This window comes from Anser anser (assembly GCF_964211835.1).
Source record: "Anser anser genome assembly, chromosome: 3".
NCBI classification, from domain to species: domain Eukaryota; kingdom Metazoa; phylum Chordata; class Aves; order Anseriformes; family Anatidae; genus Anser; species Anser anser.
In genome coordinates this window covers 48,531,715-48,551,683 of record NC_139722.1, presented here as the reverse complement: position 1 = coordinate 48,551,683, position 19,969 = coordinate 48,531,715, and the positions used below count along the sequence as shown (strand labels likewise).

Sequence of the window (19,969 nt, the reverse complement as noted above, 5' to 3'; positions counted from 1 at the left end):
CGAGTGAAACCACTACGGGCTCATGTTCAGAATGTTATTTTTTATCAATAAAAAATATGAATCAGAATCAAACACACTCATAAAAACACCAGTCCTTGAGGAGAAAAAATGAGACACAGGGAACCAAAGCGCCTTATTTCCGCGGAACGCCTCCAACAGCAGCAGCCGCTGCCTGACACCTGCCGGCCATGAGGCAGCGCAGCACTCCCCGGCCCGCCCGCCGCCCGCCTCCCCCCTCAGCTTCAGCGGCCGCGCCGGGTTCCGGCCCGGAGCGTGGGGGCCGCCCAAAGCCGGGCGGAAGCGGCGCCGCGCCGGAGCCGCGCGGGCGGGAGGCGCATGCGCGGGTGGGCGGGGCCGCGCCTGGGTTCCTGCCTGGCGCCGCAGCTCCGGCGCGGGGCGGCCCGCAGGTAACGGCCGCGCCGCTCCTAACGGCCGCGGGGCTCGGGCGGGGCCTCCCGGGGGGGGGTGGGATGGCCGCCCTGAGGCGGCTCCGTGCCCCGCCGGGCGCGGAGCTGCTCGGCCCCCCGCTGTGGCTATGGGGCGGCGGAGGGAGAGGGCCTCCCCGTCAGGGCACGGCGCGGGGCAGGTGTGGGAGATGGGTGTTCGCTCCTCGGCGGGCCTTGGGGTGGCCCTGTGGGGAAACGGGGGTTGGACGCGGTGATCCTCGGGGGTCCCCTCCGACTGTTTGTATTCTGTGGTTTTCTACGCGAACACGCACATAATGTAGTGACACGAGAGCTCATACTTACAGGAGAACCTATAACGAGGTGTGTTTTGCTTGCAGCAGTGCTGACCTGTTTCTTTTGGGGGGGGGGATGGGGTTACAGTTCCAGCCGAAAAAACGAACTCGATCTACATGTGCTTCACTACTCCTTGGAAGAATGACAGATGACAAAGACGTGCTTCGAGATGTGTGGTTTGGCCGAATACCAACCTGCTTCACGCTGTATCAGGATGAGATAACCGAAAGGGAAGCTGAGCCTTACTATGTGAGTATAACAACGGCAGCGTGGATGCTCTGATCCCATACGTGTGTTTGTTTTGTTTAATCTCATCATGCGTGCTGCTAGATGTGTGGATTTTTATTTTCTTATTCCTGGTACCTTTTGGATGTACCTTATTGCCACGCTGTGTGAGTCACCTCTCTTCAGAGCAGGTTCAAAATTTTAAGTTTGTTTCACCAGTGAGTTTAGGTTACAACAGATAACTAAGGCTTAAAAACACTTACGAAAAAGTCAACAAATAAGCAAAAAGCAAAGGCTGTGTGTACACTCATGGTGAGTTTGTATCTTCTTAGAGATCCTTCAGAAGAAGGGATAGAGCTTGTATGTTGCCTGTCTACACTATAAAATTGTCGAGGCAAGTAGCATAAATACTGCAGCCAGTGTTCTTTATGAATTTCCTCTGCTTGTGGATGACTTCTACTCATTTTCTTCTCTGTAAATGCTAGCAGCTATGAGAAATGTAGTAGGAGAGGCAGCTCAGATGTCTTACCAATACAGCGCTTGGTAAGCTGATGATGCAGACAAGGGTGATGGGTGGATTTGAGCTGTAAATTGAAATGCTTTCTGTAATCACGTGGATGTTGATTTATAGCATGCTATGCAGTTTTCATCCTTTCTGCACTTTACAGACATTTGGTTAGTAGACAGTATTGGCTGTTTCAGAGAAACTTAAGTTTAAAAAGTACCAAGTATGTGAGAGGAAGAAACTTATGCTAAGAATTTAAGTGATTCTGAAATCCTTGAATCTTGTCATATTTTATGCTTTTTGGAAGATATTACTGGATAGAATAGTGTTGAATTAATAGCATCTTTGGTTTCTGATTTCCCTGTGTGCTTTGTGTGGTTTTTAGTAACTTAATAAAGCATTAATGCTTTTCGTTCAGTGATGATAGTGTTCAGCTCTCTATGCCTTAAATTCACCACTGGTGAAGCGGAAGTACTTTTATGTTGTGTGCTTGACCTATTGCCCAATGCTTCTGAACTGGCTAGAAGTCTCTGATCTAACTTCTATAAAATATATATATTTTAAAATACATATGTGCATAGTGTGTAAGAGTTACATAAAAGGCACAAGCCTGAGTTCAGAGACATGCAATCTTAATCTGTTTAACATCAGCATGAAAACCCTGAAGCCATGTTATCTTCACAGTGAGGCCAACTTTCGAAGCCTAGAAGATAGATTTAAGATGGTAGTGTTTCTTTTACTTGCTCCTCTTAAAGTGTGCACAGAAAATCTCAGGGCTTAATTCTCTCTTTTTGCAAAACCTGGTTATTCATAGGTCAGAATTCTTAAATGTTAGATTTTCCCTCTTGCAGGTCATGTTGGAGCTGATAGTTGAAGTTTTGCTGCTTGAAGGGACCAAAGATGAATAATAGTAAAAGGTTGAATAGCAATCAAGGTTTTATATCTGGATTAAGTTCTTGTAGTTTCAGTGTGCATCTGCATTAATGTTCTAGTTTGGATCTGGAGTGTGTTTGTAAGCAAGCCTTTGTTATTTCCACTTACTCTGCCAAGGTTTGTATCACGCATCTGTCTTGGAGCGCACAAGCTGAGTCTTTTTCCCGTGCTGCTGAAGCAGAAGATGTACTTTGGGCCTGCGATCAATGTGTTCCAGCTGCTAATGGGTGGTCAGTGTATGGAATCAAACTGGAGCTGAATTGAAATGGAAAACAAACAAAAAGCATATGTAGTGAACGTTCCCAGCCCTTGACACCAGTTGTTCTACTTCATACATCTCATCTTATCAGTATTTATTGAAGTAGATAAAACCGCTGTGTTCCGGATTGCTTTCCATGAACAGGGAGGAAATTCTGGCATCATGAAGTTAAGAGGAAGAAAACTTCTGTTCTGAGAAACTTGCTTTGTGAAAGCAAGGGAAGGCATAGGGAGAGAGGTTAGAAAAATAAACTAGAATCTGCGTGATCGATTTCAGTTTGAGTGGTGTGGTAGGAGACCCTTGGCTGCTAGATACATTAGAACAGCACAGGAATGAGACGTGCTTACAACACAGTATGGCATTGCGTAGGGATAGCAGAGCTCATTTAAAACGATCCATTTTGGAAAGTAATGACATCAAGACTAAGCAGCTCAAGTCAAACACTGCTGTTCCTGCCAGATAGGTATCTGCAGGGAGTTCTTTAAGTGTGCAAGAAATAAAGTACTCATTGGCTGAAATTGATCAGGTGTAAGGAACGAAATTACCACAGAAGGCAGTAAGGGTACTCTGCCCCAGGGACAGCCTCTGCTGGGTCACTCTTTACTCTTTCCAGTGGCAAAAGAATTGTTTTATTAAGAAGTCTGTAACAGCAATATGAAGCCATTCTGGGCTAGCATGCTTTGTTTCTTTTATCCTGCATGCATTGGTGATCAAACCAGTCCAGTTCCTGTTAAATTGGAGTTGTGATTTTACAGTGTTTTGCATGTAAAAAAGTGTTTCCTTCTGCAGCAAAACCCAGGAAGATAGTTGGGGAGGTACTGTTTTTACATGAAGAATATTTTCCAAGCATTTACTTAGGCATTAGAATTCCTTGCATGTTATTTAACTTCTGTGGACAATATTCCTGTTATTATGATTAAATGCTGTAGCAATACCTAGTGTGCAAAAGGAAGGTGTTGCAGCTTGTACAACTGGGGAGATAGCATGTAGTAAACTAGTGGGTTTCATTTTGTCTTGTCACGTTTTTGAAGATTTTTCTTTTCTTAAGATGATGAGTTCTCATCTTATTATTTCAGTTTGCTTTTTTTCCCCTCAACAGTTTTGCGTTTTTATTTGGAGTTAAGCTGGGTGTATATAAATTACGTGCATGTTTTTCACAACTCCTTTCCAAAATAAGGTTAGAAATCATAATCAAAAGCAACTGATTGTTGTTGTGTCTTGGTTGTAATCAAGATCTAGTAATTTATCGTTTATTTTAAAAGGCACTAAATAATTCTGTTGGTCAGGGCCACTGACTTTTGAATTAAGATACGAGTATGAATTTTAGGTTTTTTCATGTTCTCAAATGCTACATTTTAATTGTTGGCACGGAGTGATCTTTTTATTCAGTCTTCATTACTGTTACAATCCTCAGCCTGATCCTGACAGGTCATGAACATCAGCTCAGATTCACACCATGTACTGTACTTCAAAGGAGTTCACACCAGCTTTTTGTTTTTATACCAAGTAGGAGAAGACTTGCGAGGAGAGTAAGGCACCGAGCCTCACTTAACATTTTGGGAATCCTTACGCACGCTTAAGGAATTTACCCACTACTTTAGAATTCCCTTCAGGCTTCTTAAAAGTCGATCCCTTCTATAGGACAAGACATTTTTAGACCCTCTGAGCCACAAAGCTCAACTGGAAGCAGGGTTTTCCATTCATATGCGTTATACAGCACAGTGAGTGGCAAGTGTTATACCAGTCTGCTACTGATCAGCAGGCAGCGTGGCAGGGTCGATTGCTAGACGACTCGAATCAGAACAAGGATTCTCTTCTGTTTAATTCCCTATGTGTTATCATGCATTTTCCTATTAGATGTTTTCTATTGTGTGCTATTTATGTTGCTGTCTGTTGATTCTCTATGCTAAACCTACAGTCTATTCATTAGAAACTTTATTTTGATGCTACCTTGTCTGCATATTTGTCTATGCAGTACTGTACTTATGCAGTACTATACAGTACTATAAGGTCACTTAACTTGCTCTGAGCATCCTGTCTTTTAGCGTATTATGTAGTGATGTATCAGTCTCACACTCAAATTGCAGTTGTTACATTGCTTGCAATGTGATGTGAGTTGGATGTGTTTGGTTTTCATAGCTTTATTCTAGCCTTTAGCAGGAAGTCTGCTCATGCAAGGTTATTTGTCACACATATGCTAAAAAAGCAATTAAGCAAATCTGACCTAGTGGAGCGAGCTTAATTTGAGTTAACATCTCTTGTCATGAGATCACGTGTTGTTTTTAATGCATTAGGTTTTACAGCCCTATACTGAGATTTACCTTATCACTGAACCATGGCCATTCATGCCCAGCATCCAGAAATACTGCTGTAGCATAATCAAAGGGTGAAGGGGTGTGGGCTTGTTGACCTTCATGGACTGGCTTAGGAGTCCATGGGGGAGCAGCGAAAGAATTTGTGGAAGAGATGTCATTCTGGTGAACATGACTTTGCCTGAAAGGAAGGCTCCCGTCATGTGGCTAAAGTGTTGGAAAAGCTTACAATAATCTAGGAAGTAAACAGTTATGTAGAATTCCAGTTTCTATATAGAGGCCTCCGTAAAGGATTTAGCGTGATTTGGCTGTTGGAGAGATTGACTGACGCCCAGCGTGTTGTTACATATATGAAGTTTTTTTTCCTAAATATTTTTAGTATCTTTCCTCTGGAAATACTCAGTAAATGCCTTTAAAGATTACAGGATTTTGAAGAAAAATGTTTTGTGTCCACTGATGTCTTTTACCAAGTCCATACTGGTAAAAACTGCCACAATTAGTGGCAAAGGGATATTAAAAGGGGTAACAAAATGAAGATGTCTTTAAATTTATGGTTTTAAAGTTTTTTAAACTGATCTAATATGCTTTTAAATCTCTAGGATAATTAAAGCTAGAAAAATGTGAAAGAATCCAGTTCTATCGTCTTCTATGGAAGGGGAAGACTAAAGTAGAAGAGGTGGGAAGACCAAAAAAGCCCCCAAAAGAATACCGTTCTGAAGACTTAAGCTGCAAAGGGATATTTGTAGTTTGAGAACACTACGAAATCTCATGATGATTGGTACTAAAAATTGCTAGCTGTATTACTTTCAGTTGACATAAATTAGGCATGTGATTTAAAAAGATGGACAAAAATGTACTGTTGAGATAAAGTTGAAAGTATTTAAGTACTGATCTGAACATTATCAGTATACCCCTTTGGCAGGGGCACCGAGAGTTCAGAAGGTGCTGCAAATCATAGAGTCATAGAATGTCTTGGGTTGGAAGGGACCTTAAAGATCATCTAACTCCAACCCCCCTGCCATAGGCAGGGACACCACCTGCTAGATCAGGTTGGCCAAGGCCCCATCCAGCCTGGCCTTGAACACCTCCAGGGATGGGACATCCACACCTTGGCAAAAAATGCTCAGCATCTCTGAAAAACAAGTGGTCCCTTTTAATCCAATTAACTTGGGTTTTGTGCTTCAAGTAGGCACATCGGGAATGTTGGCAGCATTCTGTTAGATTCAATGAAATGCTGTTTAATTACTGTTTGTGATCTCTGATTATGTTGAAATAGAAACTAAGTTGTTCTTCCACGCTTCAGACTGGATTTAAATATTTTACAAAGGAAGTTGGGTATGCAGTTTGAAGGCTTATGTCAAATACTATTGCAATCACTAATGTTTTAATAATGTATTTATCCATTCCCGTATGGCTGTGCCACCCGCAGCATGCTGAAAACCTGGTTTTGTAGCAGTCCAAATGGGTCTGTCTCTCATCAGAATGTATCAGTATTAATTTAACTGCAAATATATCCCAGAAATAACATGGATTTATTACCAAAAATACTTGGTTTTGATCACAGTTGCCTGGATTATGTTGCCTCAGGAACTATCGCTGTAGATCTGTAGAATTAACTTAATAAAGTATAAGATTATTGTCATTCAGGTCTTTGAGGTACTGAACAATTCTCGTGTGTGTAAATGACTTCACTGTATTTATAAAGGTTGTTCACCTTTTAAAACTGAAGGCTGTGTTCTATTAATTTGCTGAATTAGATTGTTTTGAAAGAAAGTAAAAGCAATGTAATGATGGTAATACGAACAACAAACTGTTTGAAAAGGGAAAAATGCTGACTGAATTTTGGTTATGAAAATGAGTACTTGTTACAGACTTACTAATTTAGTAAATTTTATGTATACTTAAAGCATCTGTGTTTTTTTTCTTTCAGTTGCTTTTGCCAAGAATAAGCTACTTGACACTGGTAACAGACAAAGTGAAGAAACATTTTCAGAAAGTTATGAGACAAGAAGAAATTAATGAAATATGGTTTGAATATGAAGGTACACCACTGAAGTGGTGAGTTTAACTTTGTACCTTTACTCAATTTATTTTGTAAAGAGGTAACAAGTTTAGCACAGTGTCAGCACTTTCCCTGAGCTAACAACTTCAATGGGTTTCAAAGAAGGCAAAGGAGGAGAAAGGTAGGAAAAACGTTGTTCAACATTAAACTTTCTTCATTTTTTCCCCCAAACATACTTTTAATTATTCTGCTTGTACTTAACTGTATATATAAAGACAGAGGGGGTGCTGCACCCGTTGATTTTGGATTTTGTTCTGGTTGTTACCGTAACATGAAACAGCTGCATTTTTGGCTTTACTATTTCTTGCTGTAGAATCACCAAAGAAATCTTTGTTTAGCTTATTCTGCATTCTTAAGACACATGCTAACACAAAAGTATTATTTCTGGAGTCTGAATACAAATAGGATTTTCTGCTTACAGATAAAATGTGTAAGCTTCACTTTTCACTGGTGTGACGACTGCTTGTGCTTTAAAACAGATAAAAATCATGCTGATGCATAGGCTCTTGTCTGTTTAGCTTTATTGAAATAATTGCTGTTAATTCTATTTTTGTTCTGTTGTGTTGTCTATAAGAAATATGTCCCTTTCTGAAGGGCTAGAAAACCAGACTGCCGTTGTTTAATGTAATTATTTTTTATAACTACTGTACGTCAGATTTTTTTTTCCTATTTCTGCTACAAGTTCTGAAGAAAACATTCTGAGAGCTGCAGTGTTGGCTGGGCTCTGTACACACACTGTCAGTTCTCCAGCAAGTACTTAGTGTTTTGAATCTCTTTTCATTTCCTGTATCATAATAGGAAAGAGAACTAACAGTGACTGTTCTAGCTTCTTGAAATTGGGTAGAAAAGATTAAAACTGATTTATTTTTTTTTAATTTCTACATGAATTTAGTGTGAGTTATCTTGTGATTAGCAAGCGTTATTACATCGTTAGTGCGTTTAGACTTGGTGGTGCAGGAATTTCCTTCTAGTCTTTTGTTTCTTTGAAACTAAACTACTGTAAACCTTGAAAAAGTGTTGTTTTGTTGTTTTCTTCAGAAAAGCATAAAAACTAGCTTTTTTCATATTTTCGTAACTGGCTGGTAAAACCAGCTTTAGACATCTTTGTAAAATGTCTGGAATTTAACAATAATTGGTTTCTTTGGGTTCCATAAGTAATCTTGAGTTGTGATGGTTACTGTCTAACAGCAAGGTACCAAGTTGGTCCCGGCATGTTCATAACCTTAGGTAGGTAATGACAGGTAACCTTAAAAATTTTCACTGAAGCTGTCTGCAACAGGAAAGAAAGGCTTTTTATTTCAGCCAAAATTAGCTCTGTGTTTTCATGTTTTCAGGTACCAGGATAATTTAATTAAAAAATAATAATAATTGCAGTTATGGAATATAATTATAGAATAAGAATTGGTAATATAATTATATATATTATATAATTGGTAATATAATTATAGAATAAGAATTGGTAAATTTAGAATTAGGTAGAGTTAGTAAACTAAAGGAATGTTGAAGTGAAAATAATATAATTATTGTCTTCTATGCTGTGATCATTTAAAAATAAGCATATGCTGCCAGGAGCAGCTCCACTGATTCCTGTAGAGTTGCTTTCCTCAGGAAAATTTTATCTGCAACCCATTCTTTTAGAATGTGGTAATCCCATGAGTAGCTGAAGTTTATTCCATGGAAGACAGAAATATCAGAATGGAGAATTAGATTGAGTTAGTAGTTTGTAGAGAAAAAATAGCAGGTCATTAACGCTTGATTTCTTTAACTTCTGCATTCAGAATCCAACAAAACTTGATTGTAGGATTTCTTATTCTAATTACTTGGTTTACACCATATGGTCGTACTTCTTGCAATCTGTGCTGTTTCATACCTGGCTGGGATATAGCGCTTGTCTTTCTGGCTGCAGCTCTTCTGTTTTGCAGCGAGTCTGGAATAAGTCTGAAACAGTTTCAGCTTCATTCTCTGAAGCACTCAGAACAAACTTCTGGAAGAGAGTGCTGCTCTCCAGGCCCGGAGTTGCAGGAGGTGCCTGGGACCTTGCACCGAAGTTGTTAGGGGTAGGGGAAGATGGGTTCGTGTGTGCTGATGGAGGTCTCCCAAGATGGTAAAGAGCTAGACTCTGCTTGTCAAAAAGTTTCAGATAAGCCTCCCCAGACAGCAAGTAAGGTTGGCAGATGAAGGCGGGGCTCCATCCACTGTTGGAGGGAGTCTCTAAACACTATCACTGCTTCCTTTCATTGTGGATGTGATGTTCAGGTCACTCTGATCCTTCCTTCGGAGCTTCCGGCCCCTTGTCTGCAACAGCAGGTGGAGAAGGAGCCTGTGTTTTCTTGCAAGAGGAAAATCAGGCCTCTGATTTTCCCAACGTTGTTAGTCTCCATTCACCACTCCAATGACCCATCTTCTGTGCAGATGGGGGTATAGGCTCTTTTCTCTGCAAGGCCTTGGTGAAGATGCCATCAATCTTTCATCTTCCCAGTCCACTGGCCTCTTCTTGCAGCTCAGATGGGTGACAGCTCCTCCATCAACACATGCTTCCTGTGGGCAGGGACATCACCTTTGCTTGCCCCAGCCCTCAGGAGAGGTCCCAAGCACTCCTGGCAGCTTGAGACCTGGGGAGCTGCATCTTTCCCCAGGAGCTCAGCCTGAGTGGAGGCCTCTGATAGAGGTAGTTTCTTCAGTGGGTGCTGGGGGAGGGCATCCTGTACTTTGTTACCATCCTTGAGCACTTGCGCATGACTTCAGCAGAGTGTCTGTCACCCTTTCTGTGAATTGTGCTCTAGGCTTGGCAGTTGCATGGGTGTCTCTCTAGCACCAACTGAACGGGTGCTTGACCCTGCCTGGTCAGGAATTGCCTGAAGACAAAAGGCCAAAGCAATGTTTGATCAGGAATAGCTGGAATATTGCTTGAAAATGGTAGAGTTTGCATAGAAGTGTGTGTTTCTTACTGAGTGCTAAAGAACAAGGTGAGAATATTTATTTTTCTATGCAGGCATTGTTTCCCTCAATGACATACACGTTAGTTCACAGAAATACCCAAACACAAGATGGGGGGGCTCTCGATACATATAATACCCCAGTTCTGGAGCATAGGATATCTGGTTTTTGGTTTTGTCCTGGATTTTATCAGTTCGTGTGATGCAAATCTTACTGAATTACCACTAAAAATTATTCTGGTATGAAAACAACCTGCCAGCTCATGCTGTCATACTCTGTATTCCTGTAAATATTGTCCTGGGTCCAGAAGGAAGTTTTTAGAGTAGTCATTCATTGTCCTTACTACCCATCTATCACTTTCAAAAGGTTTTTATGTTCTTGAAGCTGTGTTTTCCAGGGCACCTCTCACACCTTGAAACCACCTTCTGTGGAATAACAAAAGCAGTAATAAATTGACAGTGGCTGGAAGTCAGTGCTGTTATACATTTATAGATTGAATACTTTGCAGAACCAATCATTATTCCATCAATTCTTTTCTTTAAACAAGACTTGTGGTCTCTTAGACGTTTTCTCTTTGTTATTTCCTCCATTTTACCTCTGAGAAAGTTACAGACAGTCTGCCTGGCTTCCACTTCAGTTAACACCAGTTTGATTTCAACAGTTTAGTTGGTTGGGTTGTTTGTTTTTCTAATATTACCTTTGTGGGCTGGATGTTTCCTTTAGCTGCTGTCCTGTTTATTTTCGGTTTTCTTTGGCAGAGGCAAGTCTTTAAAGGCCTGGGTTTGTGGATTATTATTTTTAAATTTTCTTGGTTACTGTAGGTTCTAGAAAGCACTTGCATGTTTCTTTAATTATAGTGAATATTTTTCAAATACAAGTTCAGAAACAGCATTGAAGCAGTACCACTGGAAGCAAGACGTAATGAGGGAATACTGGCCCTTGGCACAAGGTAGATGTTCTTAAGAACAGGGTGAGGGAATGTTACTCTTTTTCATCATATCTACAAATAGACATTTCCTCTTCTATTCCCAATTTTCCTCTTTGTGCTTCCCTTAATCCTCTATTCTGGTTAAGAAAACATTTTATGATGAAGGATATATATTAAAAAAAATAGTTTTGGTATTATATGGAGCGCTATTGTTTCCAGACTCTTAAAAAATGCTTGTAACTATATATCAAAAGTAAGTGAAATGCAGCATTATGTACTGTAAGGCATTACTTAAGGCTTCTCTTGGCTTCAGATTAAATGCCAGCGTGAACTGGAGTTCTGTACCAGGGGAAGTCTTACCTGTCAGGACTGCTTTACTCGTGCTGTGAACCTTACGCTTAATGGAAGGCTACACTTCCGAATAGAAAGTGATTTCTCTCCTGGTCTACTGTCATCATGAATCTCATGTGTTCAGCTGTGGCGCAAAGAGAATTTAGCACTTGCCTCATTCAAAATAAAAAGCATATCAGCTGTGCAAAACACAAGCATTTTAGTGAGGAAAGCTTGAGTACATTAACTTTATTTTGTAATCTGTGCTGGGTGGAAGATACAAATGTAGGCCAAAAACGGTTTGGTGTCTTTTTTGTAGCTATTTTGTTGTGTAAATTGAAAGTTATTTTTCATGTAAATCTAATTGTCAAAGAAAATCTGACTTTCGTTAAGTAGTTCACCTGGAAAACCACTCTAGCTGAAACCCTGCGGAAGAACTTAAGACAGGATTGACAGTTAGTAGTAAAATGTCCTTGAGCGCTAGCACTGAGTCTGGATAAATGTGGATACGCATTGTTTGTATTCTTTTGCCCATTGTAAGGGGAAGACAGTTATAGATCCTTTTTTGATATACTCTCCTATTCTCTTAAAAAGTTCTGAATGAATAAGTACGAGAATCATGCCGTTATTTTTTTTTTTAATTTTGCTGTTAAGTGTCTTTGTCGTAGTTTTTGATCTCACCAGTAGAGGGTATTAAAGCACTGTTTGTGTGAGGGTTTAGCGACTCAGGAAATCAGCTCAACACAGGTGCTTTCAGAGCAATACCCTCTCTGTTACTGTTTTTATGGATTTTTGAATCTTATATTCTTGCCTGGCTCTGCGTTCCATGTTCAGTCCTATTTAATTCAGTGGACCTACTGAGTTTATAGCTAAGTGTGTGCTTATCTCTTTGTAGGATCAAAAAACTAAAGGCTTTTTCAGTTTAAGACTTTTTGAAAGATAATGGAGCTTTTTAAGATGCCTTTGGAAGCTTTGTGTATGTAATATACATGACTTACATTGCTGGAGACTCTGTCCCCTTGAAATTCATTAGAAGATAAAAATTTACATTTGGAGGGAGCAGCTTCTTTGTATTTGTCCTTTAGTTCAGAACACCACTGAAATAGGAAAAAATAAAACCAAACAAACTGTAATTAATGTTTTTCATCTCCGTAATTTGATAGGTTAGTGAAGGTGAAGAGATCATCTTGATCAACCCACTTTTTAGCCCTTCTACACATGTCATTTTAAAATTCTAATGCTTATCCTCTGTGATGACATCAGGCAGGTGGGAGAGGGTAGAAATGTTAAAAGTCAGTATGGTATAAACTTCTCATGTCTTTACAGCGTCTGAACATGTCAACTTCTCTGTCAGACCAACTAGTCCTGCTCTTGTTGAGCATTATGATTGAAAATACTGTTTTGAAGGATTCTGCAGAGCAACTGTAGGCTGGTTATGCTGTTGCAAAGCTAGCAGTGTTTTGTGGGCACAGCTTAGAGATCACTGGTTTAGATACTTTGTGAATTCCAGGCTTGATTCTGCTGTAAACTGTAAGTCAGTTATACCTGCCTGTATAATTTTTCTGAGTAATAGTACATGTTAAGTCTAGGAGGAAAACAGCTAATTAAGTTATGTAAAAGCAGGCAAGCAAACTGTTATACGTAGAATAAATATAAAAGCTGTGCATTTAATTTAATACCTTTTCATTTTCTAGGCATTACCCGATTGGTTTGCTCTTTGATCTCCATGCATCAAATACAGCCCTTCCTTGGAACATCACAGTGCATTTCAAGGTAAAATTGAAATACACCTTAGGTTAAGATTAATTGAGCATAAGATTACATGAGAATTGAAAACTAGGAAAAAGTTTCATGATTATTCTTATTTTACAAGGCGGAAGATGGTAGGACTTTTTGAAGAGGAGAGTGTGCATTCTTTAGGAATCATCAAATTTTTTGTAAATCTCCACCTATTTTCCCTGAGACCGTATGTGCCTTCAAATTACCTTCTTTTGAAAATGATTCTATTATGATCTGAGAATCCAAAATAGTTTTTCAAGATAAGTTATGAGATTGTCGGTACAGTTGAGTTGATAAAAGGGGAGAACTTGCCATAACGTTTTTAATTCAATCATCTCAAGTTGACTCAAGATTCAGGAGATTGAGAAGTGCTCATCCCTTTAGGCACATTAGCGTAGATGTGAGATACTGCAGAAATCCTTGAAGTCAGTGAGTGCTATCATTCTTTGAAGTTGTACTTCATGTGTGTCCCCTTTAGAGAACTGAGTGAAATTTTTGGTCGTGTGACATTGCTTTGATTACACATTGTAAAACCATTAGGTATGACTTAATAGCACTACTGATCTTTGCTCAGAAGAGTACTTGTGCAGGGTTAGATCTGGTGCGGTATTCTTTCTCTGACATGCATTGAGAAGGTGATGTCAGGTATGTTTTGAAGTCAAAACCACAAGCAGAAATCACGGTATCTAACTGTGAAACGTTATTCTTTTTGTTGTACTATAGAGAAAATGCAATAGGAAAACTGATCCAAAAGAAAACACTAGGTTAACAAGCTTCACTGTGTGAGATTTGAGATGAAATGAAAAGCATACTGGGAAGCAGTTATGCTGAATGTTCTTGTTCAAACTGTTCCTCTATTGAAGGCGTTTCAGGATAAATCTTGCAAACAGGCGTAGTCTGATTCTTTTTGGAAGTATGTGTTCTTATAATATATGCTTCTATGTGTTGAAACTTAAAAATGAGTGAGTTAATGAATCTGAAGACGGGGATGTTTTTGGAACCATTATAATTGCTAGACTTCTGATACATGCCAAAGAGGTGAGATGAAGAAACTTTCAAACTGTTTTGAAGAAACTGCAGGGTGGCTAGTTTCACAGATTGTGATTTGATTGTTGCACGTTCTGGGAGCTCTGGAAGATAAACTGCGACAAGAAAATGTTGCCGTCCCAAAGCAGAGCCGTCTTGAGAAATAAATTGCACCACCACAGTGATTTTCAGTTTCATGTAGTAATGTAAACTGACCTTAAATGTCCCTATATTGCTGTTTGCCAAGACATCAGCTAATTTAAGTTTGTCTCAAAGGTGTATGTTAAAGATCAACAGAAATAGTGTACTGCTAAGGAAGTGTTATTTTAAAAGCTGATGTAATTTAGTTTTTAAAAATATATAACACCTTGCATTAAGCACCTGCTTAATCTCTCTTCCTGTTTTTGATGTAATTTGAAAGTTTATTTAAATTACCCCACCTTAATGCTTAAAACGAAAACAAAATTGAAATGTATCAAAGTATGTCAAAATGTTAAAGACATTTTCATGTGTTATAAATTCTTACAGTTTAAATAGTTTAGGTGTGGGATTGCTACCTGGATTATTCTTTTCATTTGTGTTTAGTTACTCTTCAAAGAGACATATATTTTATTTAACTTTATTAAATAGTATTAGATTTTTCTAGGCTTTAATTTTTGCTGTCATGGCTTTCTCCTTTCTTTTACAAAAGTATACAGTCAACAACAGATAGCTCAAGAACATCAGTAAAGAGTGTTTTTTAACTTTTTGCATTCCTATCAGTTTTATTTGTTTAAAGTTAAAGACATGACAAGAAAAGATGACAAACTTTTTTGTTCAGCAGAGTTTTGAAAGTTGACAGAAACATATGATTTTCCTCATGGGTATGATATGCAGTCCAAATAAAGAACGCAATTATTGTTTGTACTTAGGAAGCAATTTATTCATATCTACTTCTGGTATGCAATAAAACATTCATTTGTGCAAAACAGCATTCATTTATATCTCTAGTATGAAGTTGAAATGTAGTTGCCTTAAATAGTCATAGATGAATGAACTTGAGCAGAGTGCTAAGGTCCGTGAGAATCGTGAGAAGACGTAGTCTGGGAAGTTGCTTTTGTTACTGAGGTGTGGCTTTGTGGGAAAGAGGGAAACTTTATCCCTTCCTGTTAAGTTCATCTCATGGAACCCTGCAGCATGCTTAGCACTGTTCCTGTTCTCAGCAGGCTAGCCAGCTCTCCAGATTTTGGGCACTTGGCAGGAGGTGATGAACTTCTCTGGAGATGCTAGTGCTATAGGAGGAGGGAAATCAGATATGCCAGGTGAAAGGCTAAGATTTTTCCTCTGCTGAAACCCTTACCTGCTGACCCCTGCTTCTCCATGCGTGACCTGATGTAGAGGACAAGAGACTCCCATCTGGTTTTGTACAACATCAGCTGTCTTCCTTTCTTGGTTTTCTTAGTTCACAGTAGGGTCAGATGGAGTGAAAAGGAAGTAAGTGCTTTTCCATGTATTACATAAATAAATTGTGGAGCTGCTGGGAGACATTGTGAAAGCCAGAAGTATACGTTGTTTTTCTTTTAGAAAAGAAAAGGCTACTGAGGGGTAACTAAACACAAACACATGGATGCTTCCCCTGCTGCTGGATATGTTTCTTATGGTCTTTAATACCATATTATTGGTGTAATTTTCTGTAAAATTACCCTAATGCTTACTGTCACAGTATAAACAGGTGTTTCGTGAACTAGAACTGATACATAAGTTTGGGTGGAATGGAGTTATGAAACCAGACTGTTGAAATTACCTGCTATGTTTCTGGAACAGTTTTATGTGAGAAGTTACATAGTGCTCCTGTCTGTACAGATGATACTTTCTTCTTTATGACTAAATTTATGCTGTAAATGTCTACTGATACGTGAAGCAAAACCACTTCAGCTTTCTAAGAAAATCCCAGTCAACCCTTAATAACTTTTCTCTTAAAGATACTGAACATGGAGGGAGTAGGACATCAGTAATGAGAATACTTGAATTAAAGCTGCCTATGGGATCTGTTAAAACTTTTTGCAGATCTCATCCTTGCATAGCCAGGGGTGGCTACCAGCTTGCTTACAGTTGTCTCTTTCTTCAGGGAGCTGAGTCAAGTTGTTTACATTTCACTTCTATTTCCCAAATAGGCAAGTAGAATTCAAAAACAAACAAAAAAAAAAAGAGCATGTGTTATATATTTAAATACATTTTTTTTCCTCTGTGTCCTAATTCGTATCAGTGGGGATGCCATATTTTTTGTTGGTAGTCTCATGTGGGTGAAATAGTTTGCTGTCCCTAAATAGATGTAGCAGTGTTTTCTGAGTTGGAGTTTCTACGCTCAGTTTTTTCAGCTTCTACTCATAAAACTGAATAGAAATGTGCCAGTATTTTTCCTCTACAGGAAAGAGACAGCACTGAAATCATAAGAATGTTTTCTAGTCTTCTAGTGGGTTATCCTTTAGAAGCAGGGAAAACGAATGATCCTATACCTTTGTACTACTTTCCTCTAGCTTAGCTAGTTGTGATAAGTTTCAGGTATCTCCTTGCTATTCTGCAGACCACACTGTGTGTGTTCTCTGGAACACACTCCCAAGGAGTGACATTCTCTGTCATTTGAAATTTGTTGGAGGAAAGTCAGCATGTTGATAGAAAAACTCGTATATTTAAAAAATAAAACAAAAAAACAAAAACAAAAATAAACCTGCAGTTCAACACTTAGACGCGTGTAACAAAATAGTTCTTATATTTGTTGTTTTCTCAAAGTTGGCTAAACTTTAATTTTTAAACTGAAAGTCAGCTTCTAGGTTCCTGTATTACTTGGCTTTAGGTACATTCATTGTTTTATCTTTTTTTGAGGGATGCCAGTGTCTTGCTTTAAATTTTACCACGTAAAGAACTTGTTTGATCTTAAAGTGTACTATTTCTGACTGTTATTTTTTTTTTCTCTGGATTTGTTACCAGCATTTACTTTATTTGAGCAAGTTAGTTAAACTTCTAAAAGTATTTTACAGGCTTTTACAGATGTCAGCTGGCAACTAACAATCCCAGTAATGTGTTCCATTCATCTTGGAACCCAATATGCTTAAATACTCAGCTTTGTAGGAGAGAAAGGGAGTGAGCTCTGCTCTGGAAAGAGCTTTTCTTTCTTTTCTGTCCTCTTTAATGGCTTTATGTGTCATCCTCATATAAGAAACGAGCTTTATCTACATCCTTAGATTTCTAGTCAACTGTGTCCATTAGTCCTAGGTAACAATAGCACCCCTTTTGCAAGTCAGGCAGCAGCCTGTGTATACTTTCAAGGAAAAAGGTATTGGCAGTCTTTTTTTCCCATTACATTCCTGTTTTTGCACGATAATTCATCCTTTTGATTCCAGAGTCTGGGTTTGCTATCATAAAGAGAAGCCACTGTATGAAATGTTCAGCCTAGAGAAGAGAAGACTTGGGTGGGGAGGTAATCTTATCAATGCTTGTAAATACCTGATGGGACGATGCAAGGAGGATGGAGCCATGTTCTTGGCAATGGTGCCCTGTGCAACAGGCAACGGGCACAAACTGGAACACAAGGGGTTCTCTCTGAACATCAGGAAACAATTCTTTGTTGTGAGGGTGACTGAGCACTGGAACAGGTTGCCCAGAGAGGTTGTGGAGAGCTACAGAACTGGTCTTGGGCAAGCAGCTCTGGGTGTCCCTGCTTGAGCAGGGGGTTGGACCAGATGGCCTCCAGAGATCCCTTCCAATCTTATGATTATGTGATTATCTTGTGATTATGAAATTCCATTATTTAATTCCTAACTCTATTCAATAACCTAATGAAGGGGCAGCTATTGTTCTGGTCCTTCAGAATTCCCTTCAAGTAAGGCCATTCCCAACTCTTTCATATTGCCAGCTGTTAGTAGTTTTTAGATATTTTGAGTTCCCATAGTCTGAAGCAGTCTTTCTTTTTTTTCCTGATTTTTGTGGAGGAGGGAAGGTATGGGTTTCTCCAGCAATATATTGCTCCTATTGCGACTTGTTAACTGTGTTGTAAAAGCCTTTGAAAAATACCCCATTATATGTATTTTTAAAAAGGTTTTGATAGGCCTCAGAAAAACTTTTCTAAATAGCCAATTTGTACTGGGTTAAGAGAAAAGGTCCTCTTGTGCAATAACAGATGAGAAATAAAGTATAAAAGTATGTGGCAAGCCCATGTTACAAAGGGGAGTACTAATGATGCCACTCTGATTTGGTTCTGGGGGTTTGTGCTGTTTGGCACAGTCATAAGCAGCTATGAAAAGGGGATGAATAAGGAAGGGATAAAACAAGATGGGTTTTTAGACACTTGAAAACTAAAGACGGCGAATTTGTGATACTGAATGCCTGTATTATAGGATGGCAATTAATACTGTCAATAAAAGAAAAATCAGGGAAAGAACAACTCTACAGTATATCAACACCATGATATTAGTTAATATCCAAAGGGATCTGTTTTGTACCTGAACAAGATTTAGTACTATAGTTTCCTAATAAATGAATTAGGAAAGGTAGTTAGCATTTACTGAGAAAAAAGTTGCCTCAGGAATGCTAATTGAACATCTGCAATGTTGCCTGTAGTGCACCAATTGTAATTAAATAAAATGGATATGGAGTCACATCACATGATGTAGCAATAGACATATGTGTTGGGTAAAACTGGAGTTGACAAGGATTTCCAGCATCTTTGAGGAAAAATGTTTGTAAATGGCATATATGCTATAATTCTTGTATGTGCATGATGATAATTGGAGGAAATATTTTTCAAAGACCTACATAAAAATGTGCATTAAACTTTCAATGAGAGTTGATAGGAATTGCTAGAGAGTAGAATGTGCACTTGAAAGCATGTTAAAAACTCTTCATTTCCTGAATTTGGGAGGTAAGGGCCTAAATATACCCACTGATGTATTTAAACGTATTTATCGAGTTGAGGTTGAGTGATTTAGAGTAACTTCTGGTTTTATAGAAAATTGTTCAACTTTAATTTTTTTAGAACATTTTTCACTGCACAACATTTCTTTTCATCCATGAGAGAATGGATGTTATCTTTAATAAGTAGAAGATCCCAGTGTGCTTCTGTTGTATAAATATAAACCAGATTTAAGTAATCTTTTATTCCTCATCTTCTAAGGTCCATGATATATTTATTTCTCTTGATCTTTCTCTTTGTAGAATTTTCCAGAAAAGGATCTTCTACACTGCCATTCTAAGGATGTGATTGAAGCTCATTTTATGGCTTGCATAAAAGAAGCAGATGCTTTAAAGCACAAAAGTCAAGTCATCAATGAGATGCAAAAAAAGGATCATAAACAACTGTGGATGGGATTACAGAATGGTAATACACTGCATCAAATATTAATTATATTTAGGACTAGCATGCTAATAATTTTCGTCATGATACCAGTTTAAGTAATGTCATGGAAAAGAGCTCTTTTTTTTTAAACTAAAAAAAATAAATCAGTAATGTGATAATCCAAATGTAGCTTGAGATATTCAGTTTCCTTGAGTTGGGTCGTGACTCCGTTTTAACAAAACAAAAACAGCAATAAAACATAACACTGTTTATTGTACTTCTGTGCAACTAGTAGTCTCTATATGGTAGACACCTGGGGTGTAAGTGGTGTTCACTATGAACTATCTTAGACTCTAAAAGAAAAAAAGTTCATCTCCTGTAATTTGTTTAAGGATTGTCACTGGTAGACAATACACATAGACTTTCAAAATTTGCCTAGTAGATTAATAACTTTACTCCCTCCACCCACGCCAAATTTAATTTTTTATTCCTGGTATTACTGTTGCTTTTGCAACGATCTTGCATAGATCAGAATTGACTTGGAAAAATCAGCGATACAATTCAGAACAGAATGTTAAAATGTTCTTCCATTGAACAGAGGGCATTGTAATGCAAAACATAA

The 19,969-nt window shown here is 38.6% G+C and overlaps 1 protein-coding gene across 5 annotated transcripts in view; it reads left to right on the top strand.

Annotated features, from left to right (window-relative positions):
- The first annotated feature begins 262 nt into the window (after positions 1 to 262).
- The window catches only part of ATG5 (autophagy related 5), a 78,809-nt gene continuing 59,102 nt past the window's right edge, over positions 263 to 19,969 (top strand). For 2 of the 5 annotated variants that reach the window (XR_014582013.1, XM_083830160.1), the window contains exons 1-5: positions 263 to 407; positions 828 to 989; positions 6,905 to 7,032; positions 12,926 to 13,004; positions 19,227 to 19,389. Coding sequence is in view for 4 of the 5 variants with exons in the window: in XM_083830160.1 (XP_083686286.1) it covers positions 882 to 989; positions 6,905 to 7,032; positions 12,926 to 13,004; positions 19,227 to 19,389 (478 nt within the window). In the remaining variant the exon portion in view is untranslated. Of the gene's footprint in view, positions 408 to 467; positions 587 to 827; positions 990 to 5,579; positions 5,651 to 6,904; positions 7,033 to 12,925; positions 13,005 to 19,226; positions 19,390 to 19,969 lie in introns of those variants that run through there. The other 3 variants (XM_083830159.1, XM_083830161.1, XM_083830162.1) reach the window with 3 other exon arrangements.